Genomic DNA, 14,973 nt, shown 5'->3' on the forward strand with positions numbered 1-14,973 from the left:
TAGGAGACAGCTTGATTTAAATTGCATTTTCATTACATTATATTCCAAAACATCAAAACCCCCATTTTACATTTGAAAATCCCAAAAAGAACGACACGCAAGCTCGCTTTAAACAACTTTTCTACTAGCCCTTGGAAAAATATGACTCGAGGCCCCTATACTTCATTTATTTGGATTAATTGTGTGTTTTAGATGGAACTTTGACGAGGGCCACTTGATTGATGTCATTTCTGCTAAGCATCATACATCAGGTACATGTAGAATATTTATTATTTTAAAAATTTAAATTCTAGTCATGTCTTGTGCCTGTTGTATTTGCATGCATGTGTTATGAGTGTTATAATAATTAGGATTAATTATTATTTTATTTCTATTGTATACATGTAAACACGCGCAATGCACCAGGCCAATCCCAACAGTGGTATCAGAGCCTGATAGTGCAAGGCATATGTATAAAATTATTTTGTGTGTTATAGTTAGTCATAAATTTAATTAAAAAAATTTTATGATTTAATTTAGAATTTCTAATTATAGAATTTTCTAATTTATTAGAAATTTTAAATTAGAAAAATTATTTCCTAATTAATTATATTTTCTTAATTAAAGTATTTTATTTTTTAAAATAAAATATGTGATTAGATATGGAAAATTATTCTCTAATCTAATTAAAGAATTTTGATTTATGAAATCAAATTCTTAATCATATTTTATTAAATAAAATTTACGACGACTATGATTGAAAGTAGTCATAATTAGTTGCATTAATTATGTCATACCATGTCATTTGTCTATGATTAGTTGCATTAATTATGTCATGCTATTTATTGCCATGTCATGTAGATAATTCGGTTGTTTGCATAAAAAGAGGATGAGACCTAAAATCCTATGCAAAATTATTAAAGCTAACACCTTCCGCTAATATGGTTAGAACCAGAGTTTAAGTTCTTGTTTGGGTTGTTGGACTCTCTCCAAGCCCAACTTGAAATTAAATATGTTCGAACCATCGAGATATGATCTCACGATTAGCGGACTGGCTTTAACTTGAAACATTGATTTGTTGGACTCTCTCCAAAGTCAATATGGATAGAGGTGAAGTTGGGTGTTATGCATAGTGTTAATGTGTTAACAACCCGATGTTTATGTGAACATTCAATTAGTTGATAACATAATGTGATAGTTATGTATACGTGATACATAATCAGTATATGATGCCTACCACTGTAGCTAAGAATGGTTTGTTGGACTCTCTCCAAGGTTATTCTTATCTATAGTGGATATCAACCCATTTGGAGAAAACCTACTATCTCCCGAATCAGAGTAAGGGCTCTTGAATTCACAAAATAAATGGGACCCACATATATATGTAAATTGTTTACAAATATATTGCAAAACTCATCTCTCATATATGCTCGATTATTTTTCTAGGTTAATCGATTAAGTATGACGTCTTTGAATTTGCGTACAATTTTGGATACCAATAAGTTAACTGGCTCTAACTTCCTGGACTGGTATAGAAATTTGAGAATTGTTCTCAAATCTGAAAAACTTGCCTATGTCCTCGACGATCTTCTTCCAGGACCTCTTGTAGATGATGCGACTGATGATCAAAAGTTGGTTTATCAGAAACATCTAGCCAATTCTGAATTGGCTAGTTGCATCATGCTAGCCTCTATGTCACCCGACCTATAGAAACAACATGAGCATATGGATGCTTATACTATTGTATATCACCTTCGTGAGTTATTTGATGAGTAGACGAGATCTGAACAGTTTGAGATCTCTAAGCTCCTCTTTCGCTCATGAATGCAGGAGGATACATCTGCAGTACAACATGTACTAAAGATGTATGGGTACATAGAGAGGCTAGGATCACTTGATTTTGCGATGGACCATGAGTTAAGTATCGACTTAATTCTGCACAGTTTGCCCGAAAGTTATTCATATTTTGTGATGAACTATCGGATAAACCATATTGAGTCCACGATACCAGAGATGATCAATATGCTCAAAACTATTGAGCCTGCTGTCAAGAGTGAGAAGAAGGTCGTGATGTTGGTTGATTCTTCTAAGAAAGGTTCTAAGAGGAAGGCAACACGTCAAGCTAAAGGGAAGAAGAAGAAGAAGGCCAAGGTTACTGAACCTGCTTCAAAAGGATCATGCCATCACTGTGGCAAAATGGGTCACTGGAGAAGAAATTGCAAGACTTATCTTGAGTCCGTGAAGGGAAAGAAGGCATCCGATGCCCCACCCGCTTCAGATATTTTTGTGATCGAATGTCATACTATTTCTTCAAACACTTGGGTATTGGATACTGAGTGTGGCTCACATATATGTAATGACATACAAGGGTTAAAGAATAGTAGAAGACTCGTCAAAGGAGATTCAAGCTTACGAGTTGGTAACGGAGCAAAGATTGCAGCTGTGGCCATCGGGACGTATTTATTGAATCTTCCTAGTGGACTTGTCTTAGAGTTGGAAAACTATTATTATATGTCTGCTTTAATAAAGAACATTGTTTCTATTTCTTACTTAAATAGAAAAGGTTTTCATTTGACTTTTAGTAACAATTATTGTTACATAACTTTGAATGGAATTCTTTATGGAACCGGAATGCTATATAATGGTATCTACATATTAGATAATTCTATCGAAGCATTTAATATCGAAATGAGCAACAAACATGCTGATTCTGTTAACCTACTATTCGTGGCATTGTCGTCTTGGCCATATAAGCAAGTAATGCATGTATAAACTCCAAAAGATTGGTAGTTTAGAATCATTTGAATTAGATTCATTTGATACATGTGAATCATGCTTAAAAGGCAAGATGATTAAGTTACCCTTTATTGGAAAGGGAGAACTAGTGGGAGAGTTACTTGGCCTTGTACATACTGATGTATGCGGTCCAATGTCAACTCAAGCACAAGGAGGTTACAACTACTTTATTATATTTATCGATGATCATTCACGATATGGGTATGTATATTTAATGAAATATAAATTTGAGACCTTTGAAAAGTTCAAAGAATTCAAAAATGAAGTAGAGAAACAACTTAGCAAAAGTATTAAGATACTTCGATTCGATCGAGGTGGTAAATACTTAAGTCAAAAGTTTCAAGATTATCTAAGGGACAATGGGATATTGTCTCAATGGACTCTCATCTATACCTACTCTTGATAAAAACATCAGAGTTTTCATCTACTGAATGATACTTTGATACTAGAGCAACTAATCATATCACATCAGATTATAATATTTTTACAGAAGTAATATCGTACTATGACTCAAATACAGTGTAAGTAGACGATGGCTCAGGTTTGATCGTACTTTTCACATATACAATATCTTTCATGTTTATCTATTACTAAAATTTGCTATCCACACGTTAGTTTTATCTTGAACAATGTCTTTTTTAAATTTTATCATAATCATTATTTTATAAAAGATAGAGGAAGAGATACTATCTTATTTCATGGTGGCATCAAACATGACCTCTACTATTTTCAAAATTCTTCAATCAAAGCCTTTAATATTAGTGAATACACAAAGAAATCAGCTTGGCATGCTCGACTTGGTCATCCTTTTCTTCATATTATTCAATCAAACATCAATCAGTATAGTTTACCTACTTTCTTCACCTCCTCCTCATCTTATTCATGTAACGCCTGCATGGAAGTTAACATTCATAAGTTACATGTCTCTAATTTTTCACTTGAAATAATTCATTAAGATATTTGGAGCCCTACACCTATCTAGTCTAATGAAGTCTTCTAACATTATGTTACCTTCATTGACAATTTTAGTAAATATACTTAACTTTATCCTATAAGAAAGAAATTGAATTTATTAGATATATTCTGTCATTTTCAAAAACCAATTGAACGATGTTTTAATCACAAAATACTCTTTCTTCATTCTGATTTGGGAGGCGAATATCAAATTCTTCATCGCCAACTTGCCTCTTGTGGAATTGTTCATCAAGTCTCTTGCCCTCACACTCCGGAGTAAAATGACTCTATTGAGAGAAAACATAGAAATGTAATTGAAAATATTTTAGCTCCATCTCCACATCTTTCTAGGGATGACATCTTAGGTCTTACTTTGGAGCTCTCTGAAAACTCCTCTATGCCATTGAAATCACCCCAAGTGACTACTCCAATAAGAGCAGGATCCATTGCTAATATCAGAAGGGGCAATATTCTGGATCTCATTTCGTGTCCAATCTTGGATGCTTCACCAACCAAAGATAATATGCTTTCTAGCTTTGGATTCAAATGATATTGCTCCTCGTCGCATGTTTTCCTTAAGCAACATCTATGCACGTTACTCACCAATGGCAACCCAATATCTTCTTCCACGAACTCTAGTGGTCTCTTCAAAATTTATTAAACTGACTTATTTTTCACAAGTAAACAAGGAATATCCAAATAAACATAGTGCAATGACTATAGAATTTGATGCACTTCTTTGTAATATAACATGAAGTCTAGTTTCACACACTCCCTCTATGAATGTTGTAGTCTCTAAATGAGTATTCTATCTTAAATATCGAGCTGATGATTTTCTTGAACGGTACAAAGCTTGACTTGTAATCAAAGGATTTAGTCAACAACCATGTATTGATTTCAATGGCATCTTTAACCCAATCATCAAAATTACATTTGTCAGATTATTGTTATAAGTAGTTGTTAGTTCTAATTGGTCCATACAACAACTAGACATTTCTAATGCATTTTTCATGGTCATCTTGAGAAAATTGTATTTATGGAGCAACCACCTGGGTTCATTCATCCACAATTTCCAACTAATGTTTGTCAACTCATGGTCTATGACAAGCTCCTTGGGCATGCATGGTTTCATCGATTATCTAATTGGTTACAAGCTCAAGGATTTTTTTTGGATCAAAAACTGACTCTTCTCTATTCTATAAATATAATGATGGATCTATGATATTTTTTCTTATTTGTATGAATGACATTTTAATAACCGACATTGATCAAAAGAGTATTACAACTCTATTAAATTTTCTCAATCAAGAATTTTCTATTTGAGACTTGGGTAATGCTTATTTTTTTCTTGATATTTAACTTATCTCACGTGATGAAGGTTGTCTCTTCTCTCAGAGCAAATACATTACTGGATTTCTTCAAAGAGCTAAAATGAATGAAACACGTCTGATCTCTACACTAGTTGTTATAAACAACTTCTCTACACCATTATCCTCTCCTGCTATGTCTAATCCTCAAATTTATCAAAACATTCTTAGAGCCTTACAATATATCACTATCATACAATCTGATATTACTTTTACAGTAAATTGTGTTTGTCAATTCATGCATGCTCCCATTGAATAAAATTAGGAAGGTGTAAAAAGAATACTTCATTATCTCAAACGTATTATTCTACATGATTTTCTTTTATATCATCAATTATCTCAAAGACTTACATGTCTATAATAATGCAAATTAGACAAGCTCTCCTAAAGACAAATGCTCTGTTAGTGGATATATAATACTTTTTAGACATAATCTTATTTGATGAAATTCAAATAAAGCAATCTACAATATCTCATTCAAATATGAAATTGAATATAAAGCTATAACCATTGCAACATCTGAAATTATTTGACTTCAATCACTTCTTTTTGAATTTCATCTTGCATCAAATATTGCATCAAAAATTTAGTGTAATAATATTAGAGTCACATATCTTATAGCAAATTTAATCTTTTATCGACATACAAAACATATAAAAATTAATTTTCATTTTGATCAAGAACGATTAAGCCATTATCGAGACAATTAATTTTTTAACAGGCTAGTAAGCAAATGTCAAAAACTTTTCGTTGGATTTATCGGAGAGTAAAAGAGAATTATTCGGTACGACCATATCAAATCATACTAGTATTAGAATAAAATAATTATTAGAATAAAATCTTTTTTTATTAATATGTCCATTGACGGAATATTTTAATATTTCATATATTGCATACTTCATGGACAATCTCAATAATAAGCTAATTATTGTAAACCCTAAACCCTTTCTGTCCTATTACCTTCTTTCTCTTTCACTGGGATTTCCCTTTTTCCTTTTTTCTTTTTCTTTCTTTTCTTAAAAATCCTTTCCCATCTTAAATTCCTTTTCCTTACCTCTTTCAATCCTACAGAGAGAACATGACCTACATACATGTCACTTTTATTCTACACGTACAGTACTGTCACTGATAACTGCATGCAGAGCTATATATTTGGATAATTTCCATGCATGCATCTGAAAATAATAATTTGGGTTTATTATATTGTTCTTCCGATCTAGTGTATATTTAGTCGATGAAGACTTGCGCTATGATCTTGATATCCTCAACGTCGGCCGCTCCATCCCCGTCGGCGTCCAAGCTGGATATGATGTCCACGCAGTCCTGCATGGTGGCGCCGCCCAGCAGCAGCTGGTACAGCTCCGCCGCCGTCACCTCTCCCTCGTCGTCATCGTCGTCCCACGCAGCCGCGGCCGTCTGCAGCAGCCCCGCCAGGTCCCCCAGCTCCAGCTCCGCGGTGTTCAGTTCCAAGAACTCCTCCAGGCTCAGGAACCCATCGCCGTCCGAATCCCCCTGCTTCATCATCTCCGCCATTTCCGCCGCGCTGGCGCTGTTGCCCAGCGACGCCATGATGCCTTTGAGCTCGTCGCGGTTGATCAAGCCGTCGTCGTTGGCGTCGAAGGCCCGGAAGGCCTCCACCATGCTGTTCACGTAGCCCAATGTCTCGATGTCGCCTGCCAGATTTGATGGCGCCTTCCGAAGAGGAGGAGGAGACATGGTTAGCTAGCTAGCTATAGGTTGGTGGTGAATTAAGGAATGGTGAATACTTGGGCTTAAATATTGCATCAGTAAGTGAATATGTTCTTGGTGGCTTTATGTCGACATAAAGGAATATTTATTGTCAATAATGATAAGGGGAATATTCTTGCTTATAATCCTTGAGAGTTGATGAATTCTATCAAGATATATTCTAACCGGTATCCTTCGCTTTTTATCGCCTAAGCTATCTCGAGGGACAAAAAGAGTGTGCATGTGAGAAAGTTTACCTCATCCACTCTCTGACATGGTCCAGACATCCACCGCCAGTCCCATTTATCGTCGTTTGTCTTGTTAGTGACGATTGTTAACAAGTTTGTGTTAGGGTCGCAACTGTCAAGGATGGTTGGAGATCCGGATCGGAGAGTCTAACTCGAAATGGATGGGGTGTTCTCGAAATGGAAACGAATGATCCAACTCGGGTCTGTTCTCAGAGTGTATAATTTACTTCGGGGATGTTTCCAAAGTGTATAATCTGCTACGAAAATATTTCCGATCAAAAATGCTCCCAAAGTATATAATCTGATATGGGAATTAATGTTTCCAATCAGAGAGGTTCCTAAAGTGTATAATCTACTATGGGAATGTTCTCGGAATGTTTCTAGTTGAAGATATTCTCAAAGTGTGTGCACAATAGAAGTCCTGTGAAATCTATTACACGAGAATGTTCTTGGTCGGGATACTCCCTAAGTGAGTGCATGACTGAAGTTCTGTGTAATCTGCTATGAGATGTTCCGGATTGGGAATGTTTCCAAAGTGAGTGCATGATTAAAGTCATGTGTGATATGATACTGAGCATCTTAGTCGAGCGGGTCATGTACACACACCAGCCTTCCCAAGTATATCAAATGTCCTTTCACCTAGTTGAGCCATAGAAGAATTGACAAGACCACAATGGAGGGCTTAACTATTATCCAAGTGCAATTGTAATAGGTGCTCAACAATTGTACTGCAGTTCACATTGTCGTTTGAACTTTCTCGTCGTAATCAATTGCCACGCATATGTTATGTACAATTACTATGCCCGATGCATCATCGACTGATAGTTACATATAAGGTTGATGTCACCATCCTTTTAATCAATTGCTTCATCATCTATTAGATCACATCTTTTCGTCACGGGTGCAATCTCAGTTGTCCATTGTTGGGAGCGCTTCCTTTCGGCTGACTGCCTCCATGTCCATTAGATCATGCTTTTCCTACGTTGGCGCATGATGTGTGCAAACCATGAGTATACGATTATCATCAAGTAATAAATTATTATCTTTCGGACTGTGAAATGAAGTACTAGTCCATATGTAAAGTAGGTTATCTAAATGAGTTGAAATCGAGAGAATTATGTGTGAAGAAAACAAACTAAAAAAGCAAATGAAAATTTAAGGGGAAATCGATTATTAGAAGCAATTTTAGAACTTTAATTTCATCGCAATGATCGTTGACACTCTAATGTAATTCATTCTCTTACCATGCGTTTGATATATATGAAAATGGTCTATCCCAAGGTACCTGATATTTTCTCTAAGATAAAACTAATGTATCTACCTAAACACGATGCTTATTTTCAGGATAACCTTATTAAAGCGATCACTTTTTGAGAAAGGCTCCTGTTATGATACTCCATGATCCTCTAGGTGTTATTCATTACTTTGGATGTCAAATCAAAGTAGACCCATTAAGCTCTGTAATAGTCAATGGCGCCTCTCGAGAGGTTTTGAACTACTTTTATAAACAAACCTTTAAGTTCGGGATTTATAGGTCAGAGGGTTAGGTTCACCTCTCTGATTTTCTCCTTCCCTCTGTGGCATGATTGTAAAAACTGATGGAATCAAAATATCTCCACAATGGTATGATATTGTCCACTTTGGGTCTAAACCCTCATGACTTTGTTCTTGGGCTCTCCCCAAAAGGCCTCATTCCAATGGAGATATCTTTCATCCTTTTAAACTCATGATCTTTTCCATGTGTTTTAGATGTGGGACTATGTTTGCATCATTGCAACCCAACAATCCCCCCCTCAAACAAAGGACCATAGGCCCCCCTCAAACGGAAAGCCTCCGTTTGATGTCTGAATCCTCGACTTACCCGGATTTTTTGCCCCTCGATCCATCCGACCTACTAGGACTTCCCACCTAGCCGCAACTAGGACTTTTTGCCCCTCGGTTCACCCGACCTACTAGGACTTCCCACCTAGCTGCAACTAGGACTTTTTACCCCTCGGTCCACCTGACCTACTAGGACTTCTCACCTGGTGTCTAGTCCTCTTGATTCAGACACGGGAGTACCCATTTTTTTATTTTTAAGGTTCAACCCACATGGTTAGATCTGGATTATGACTCTTTCGGCGGTTAGTCCGGTGAAGAGCGGTCTCGCTCTGATACCAATTGTAAAAACTGATGGAATCAAAATATCTCCACAATTGTATGATATTGTCCACTTTGGGTCTAAACCCTCATGTCTTTGTTCTTGAGCTCTCCCCAAAAGGCCTTATTCCAATGGAGATATCTTTCATCCTTTTAAACCCATGATCTTTTCCATGTGTTTTAGATGTGGGACTATGTTTGCACCCTTGCAACCCAGCAATGATAACACACACTAGCATTATTATCATGTATGCATACTAAAACCAAATTAATATATCAAATGCGCCATGCGATAAGAAGAGTTGAAATAATATAAACAAATGTTAACAATATATTGGGCTACTCCCTCATTCTAGAATTAGGAAAACTACTCCATGGAGATGGAGATACAAGCCAAAAACATAATAGAAAGCATATTACAACTTCTACCGAAGAAAGAAGAGTAAGAAGGCTTAGTCATGGTGTCCGATTTCATCTTCTTCAAGCTCCTCAATGGACGAAATCCTCGTGGCTCCTTAGAAACATCCCTCTCCTAGGGTTCTCTATTACAAGGAAATCCCTTGATAGGGAAGGGGAGATTCCCTGATCCTAAATACCTCAAACAAGTGCCCACTTAGTCCTTTTATAGCCTCTAAGCCTTCTATATTTGTTACAGATTTCCTAAAAAGCTAGGGCACCACCACTAGACCACGGTCGTGTTGGAAAGTACGGCTTGATCATGTGATAATCTGGACATCAATGGTTGGTAAATATGACCATGTCAGGGGACACAGCTAGATCATGTTCGACTCTGCAGACTTCTCGTCTACTAGCAGCAAGGAGCATGGTCATGTCAGGGGGCACTCCTCCCCGTGTTCAGTGCTGAAAGTCCAATTGTCATTCCATTGCTCACCTAACTCCATAGGTGATGCATGACCATGTCAGAGGACATGACCAAACCGCACACCATGTTGGAATGCACCCTCCAAGACTTCTTGACTGCGATTAAGCTTTTGAACTCATGTTCTATCAATCAAAATATGCATTCTCTGAACTAAGAAAATAAAAATAATATAAAAGTGATGAAAATATACTCATGTAATGAAATGAATACATGCTAAATAATATTTAAAATATATGTATGAAACACACATATCATGTAAAATACCGAAAACCTAGGGGGTTAAATTGAAAATAAATTAATTCTAATTAATCCCTAACCTAATTAATAATAGGTTTTAATTAAATAAAGCTGGTTATTATAGGTAAAGGATTAATGGGTTAATGGTTATTGGCTTATTAGATCTAAACCCATTAAGAAAAGCCTTAAGAAACCTTTACCCTATATGCTACAGTAGCCAAAGGTTTTCTCTCCAAACCGTGATTTTGGTTTTTCCCCATCGCACGAACGCCGCCGCTTCTCCCCTTTCCTCGCGCCACCTCTCCATCTTCACCAGCCGAAGCCGACGCCGCCGCAACGCCACTGGATCGCCGCCGCTTCCTCTGCTCGTGTTCGCCTACTGCCCTGCTGCCACCCGACGTCGCCGCACGCGAGAAGAATGAGGCCACTGTTGCCTCCTCCTCTTCTTCTTCTCCTCTTGGTCGTTGCACAGGCCGCCGACCGCCGTTCCTCCTCTGCCTTCGTCGAGATCTGATCGGTTCGATTTGAGGCTGTGAGGAAATTGATGCGATCTGATAGAAATTTGAGGGAGGTGGCAGCAGCAAGAAGAAGAAGAACCGAAGCTTTATCAGGGCTCTATAGGGTTCAATCTAAGAGCCGTGGGAGGGGGTGAAGCTATTGAAGATCAGCCGTGAGCTAAGGCTTGATTGGAACCGATCTAGGGCAGCATTATCTTCGAGGTAAGCTTGTTGAAATCCGGTTAAGCTTTCCCTAATTAGCAATGGATTGTAGCTTTGTTGGGTAGATCTATATAGATAACTTGGTTTTGTTTAGTTGATTAGCTATTTTGGATTGGGGGTTAATATTAGTTACTGTTGGATTAATTGTGTTGTGTTATGGAATCAAGTTGAAGGTTAATTGGGTTGAAACTCTATTTTGTGGGAATGGTGATTAGGTTGATCTACTTAGAATTTAAACAAAACGATCGAGGTTGGGTTTTGGTTTTGTTTGAATGGTTAGATTTGGTGTTAAGGTTGCTGTTAAATTATTGAGATTCATTTATTGGATTTTATTGTTGAATCCGGTTGTAAACCGAGGGAGGGTGAAGTTGGCTAGCTTAACGGGATGGTTGTCGAATTAGTTAGGATTATTAGATTAGGTTGGATTAAATATAAGTTAAGCTAAACATTATATTATTGTTTTATTTCAGGACCTTGATTGTACTGGTCCTATTACACTCGGAGGGAGATATTAGGAGTTTATTGTTGACGATCGTCTGACTCAGGTGGGTACCCTGTACTTGGTCAATACAGGAATTCCTTTTCTGTGCATATATTGTTGCTTTCTATCTATTCTGTTAATTATCCATGCTTTGTAGATAGTATTTAGTTGATACCCTTGATAATCACTTCTTGATACCTGTTGTCTGATCTCATAATGATCTATTTGACATCATGCTGATACCTTTGTTTCAGTAGAATTTACCCAGTTGGTACTCATCTCATTCGTTGCTTATTACTTGTTGTATGATCTCCATCTGATCTATTCATGACTAGAATAATCTTAACCATGATATCATTGACCTATATTGATCCCTGCTGATTCTTGTTGAGCATGCTAATTAAATTAGTTATTACATGTTGGGATGATCATCATGCATCCATAGTAGTTGTAGGTGTTGTTTGTTGTTGGATTTTACCTGCACCGTGTTGTGGTGCCACATAGGTTGCACTACAGTTGGGTGCGACCAGGACTGGCTACATTGCCCTCCTGCCACACTGCCCCTCCCCGCTTATCTTTAGTGGTTAGTTGTTGGAGTTTGCGCAGTATGTCCTATTGTGCGCCTCATGTTCATTTCCGAAAGGAATGGCTGGGGACGACGAGTGCAGACAGTGACTTGACTTGTTATTTTTGATTGCGATGGTTGATGCATATTACATGTATTCGTTGGTAGGTTATTACATAGCTTACTTTATTCATATGCATGTTGATTGTTGCATTTATTTGCCATGATTGTTGCACTTGTATGACATTACATACATGCTTACATGTACCTAATTTCTATACTTGTTGCATAGTTGATCTTTTTATATCATCCCCGTTGATATACCATGCTTGATTCGTTGATACTCTTGATACCCTGTTGATACTTGCTACCATATATGTGTTACCTTGTTGCTTCTATACATGTTCATTCAGACTTGTATATTCTTGCTGTTTCTTATGATTATCTTACATGCACATTTCCTGTACCCACTGAGCATCTAATGCTCACTACCCAGACCCTGGGGTTATTTTGTTTCTCCCCAGGTAACAGATAGGTACTTGGAGCTTGGAGTTTCGGTCGACTGCTGTTGTCTCACATCAGAAGGTTTTCCTGTCGGTTTGCATGTGGTTTATTGTCGTTTCGGGTTATGTTTTACATTTCGTAGACATGTAGCTGTGGTCTGGAATGTAGTTATGTTGGATTTGCATTGTGGTTATTCGTGTCGTTTGGATTTTTCGCTGTCTGCTTTATGAACTCTGCATATTTTGGTTATAGTGCACGTGATATATATGATTGTGTGGTCATGTAGGCCTTATTTTATAGTTGTTTATGGTTGGGTGTATTAATTGGACGAGTAGTCCTATTCCAACCGCCTGTGGCTGAGTATATTTGCATGTATTCAGGGAAGATTGTCACGGTTACTGGGGAGATGCTGCCGAAATTTTTCGGACGGCCTTCTCGGGGCGTGACATATCAAATACCCCCAAACTTAAATATTTGCTTATCTTCAAGCAAAACCTGTAATCTAAATTCATGTGTGTGAACGATACATCATAATTCCTAATAAATTCATATAATCCTATCTAGCAATTTCATTAATGAGCAAAATCACACAAATCATCTCAATATTGCCTAGCCTGAAAGTTCTCTCCATATGCAGTGTAAAGTGATTTGAGTCTAAAGTTTCAATTACCAATCCTAGTCATTTCATTATCCCACTGTATTCCCTAAGTCTCTGATGCAAGAGACACTTACCTATCATATGCAAGGATTGTCACCCCTAATGCTTTGTGTCTACATAAAGTCTCAAAAGAGTACTTGATGTCAAAGGAAGCTAATAGGCATTTCTCCAGTAATTTCAAGATCTCAAAGGGGTACATATTTGGTATTTTTCTAGTAATCACCATATTTCAAAGGGGTACCATATCAATTTTACTCATCAAAATACTTTTTTTTCATGTCACATTCTTAAAAATAAATCTATTCCTTTTTTTTTCAAGAGATCATTGACTTGAATGTTTGTTTAGTAACCAAAATATAATGGGGGTCACTTAGAATACCAAAGTACTAGTCCAATGTATGATTTTATAACTATTCTCTAATATATCAACTCTCAAAATCAAATATAAAGTGAAAGTAAAATACTATACAAGTAGGGTAACACTAGATTATCCAACTCAATAATACTCATGTCATACTACCACAGATAGAAAAAAAATAAGCCCTCGGGACATAGCTGAGTTGGTTACGACGCAGTAGAGTTGTAAAAAAGGGCAAGGGTTCGAATCCTAGCGAAGCCAGGCAATACCCTCTTGCGTCGTGATCAACTATAGTTTCTCGATTTACCTCCTCACAGATAGTTATGAGGCCGACCGTGTGGGGTCGCTAAAATGGCGGATTCCACTTTTTTGTAGAACAGATAGAAAAAATAAATTGCTAAAAATACGAGCTTGTTTTTCATGAAAACATGAAGTTCATAATGACATGGTAAACATGATAACACTGATGATATAAAAAAATAAACACGTGATGAATTGAACAAAACTAACTAATCCTAACTAAACCCCATGCTTGAATAATGCATTGTCCTCACTAAAAAACAAAGTCTACTGCGAAAGTGGTAGAAAAGGAGGGAAGTATAAGAGGTTACCCATTGATGCATGCTAGACGTACATATCATTCACTACAAGAAAATTGCCATATACCCACGGTAAAAAATCGTAGGTAAAGGCATGAAAATCGTAGGTATAGACCTCAAAAACCTATACCCACGGACGTTTATGCCCGTCATTTTTAATATACCTATACCTACGGTTTTTGCGCCATGGGTGTAACATATAGTGACGGTATCCATTACCGTCAGAAAATACCTTGAATTATACCTACGAATTTCATTGCGTCACTATAGGTTTTAGTAACAGAACTAAAAACTATCACAAATAATGACTAGATAATTACCCACAGTCTTTTTTCCGTGGGTATAGCTTATAGCCACATAACATATTTTTCTGTGGGTATAATTATAACCACAATTTGATTACAAAAAATTAAAATTTAGAATACAATTTATATATTTAAATTTACATAAGAATACCAATCTTAAAAAAGACTCCAATTATATTAAAAATAAATCATGTCCTAAAGTAATAGGTATTAATATTACAACCAAACGGAATCATGAAAATCTAAAAAAGTACATGTTATGCTCCCATAAAGTACATATATATGGTGCATACACAATACAATTCCAAAACATGATAGACATGAATCACCAACAATCAACAAAATGAACACCTTCGCTTCTAGTTATCACCTGCAAATTAAATTATAATGAAGCATTAATATAAATGAATGTATGTAACAAAATTAACATCAATCTTAATAAAAGTTAAACAA

The 14,973-nt window shown here is 36.6% G+C and overlaps 2 protein-coding genes across 2 annotated transcripts; one reads left to right on the forward strand and one right to left on the reverse strand.

Moving 5' to 3' along the window:
- The first annotated feature begins 1,440 nt into the window (after positions 1 to 1,440).
- LOC141836090 (uncharacterized) lies at positions 1,441 to 2,353 on the forward strand. Its single transcript, XM_074723499.1, has 3 exons — positions 1,441 to 1,614; positions 1,810 to 2,232; positions 2,348 to 2,353. The coding sequence occupies exons 1-3, from the start codon at positions 1,441 to 1,443 to the stop codon at positions 2,351 to 2,353; spliced, it is 603 nt and encodes a 200-aa protein (XP_074579600.1).
- A 3,624-nt stretch (positions 2,354 to 5,977) lies between these two features.
- On the reverse strand, positions 5,978 to 6,832 carry LOC141836577 (putative calcium-binding protein CML29). The gene has a single exon (XM_074724083.1). The coding sequence runs from the start codon at positions 6,810 to 6,812 to the stop codon at positions 6,324 to 6,326; it is 489 nt and encodes a 162-aa protein (XP_074580184.1). The 5' UTR covers positions 6,813 to 6,832; the 3' UTR covers positions 5,978 to 6,323.
- Positions 6,833 to 14,973: the final 8,141 nt, after the last annotated feature.

This window comes from Curcuma longa, chromosome 10, assembly GCF_044706935.1.
Source record: "Curcuma longa cultivar G26 ecotype Majalengka, Jawa Barat chromosome 10, ITB_CL_G26_1.1, whole genome shotgun sequence".
Lineage (NCBI taxonomy): Eukaryota > Viridiplantae > Streptophyta > Magnoliopsida > Zingiberales > Zingiberaceae > Curcuma > Curcuma longa.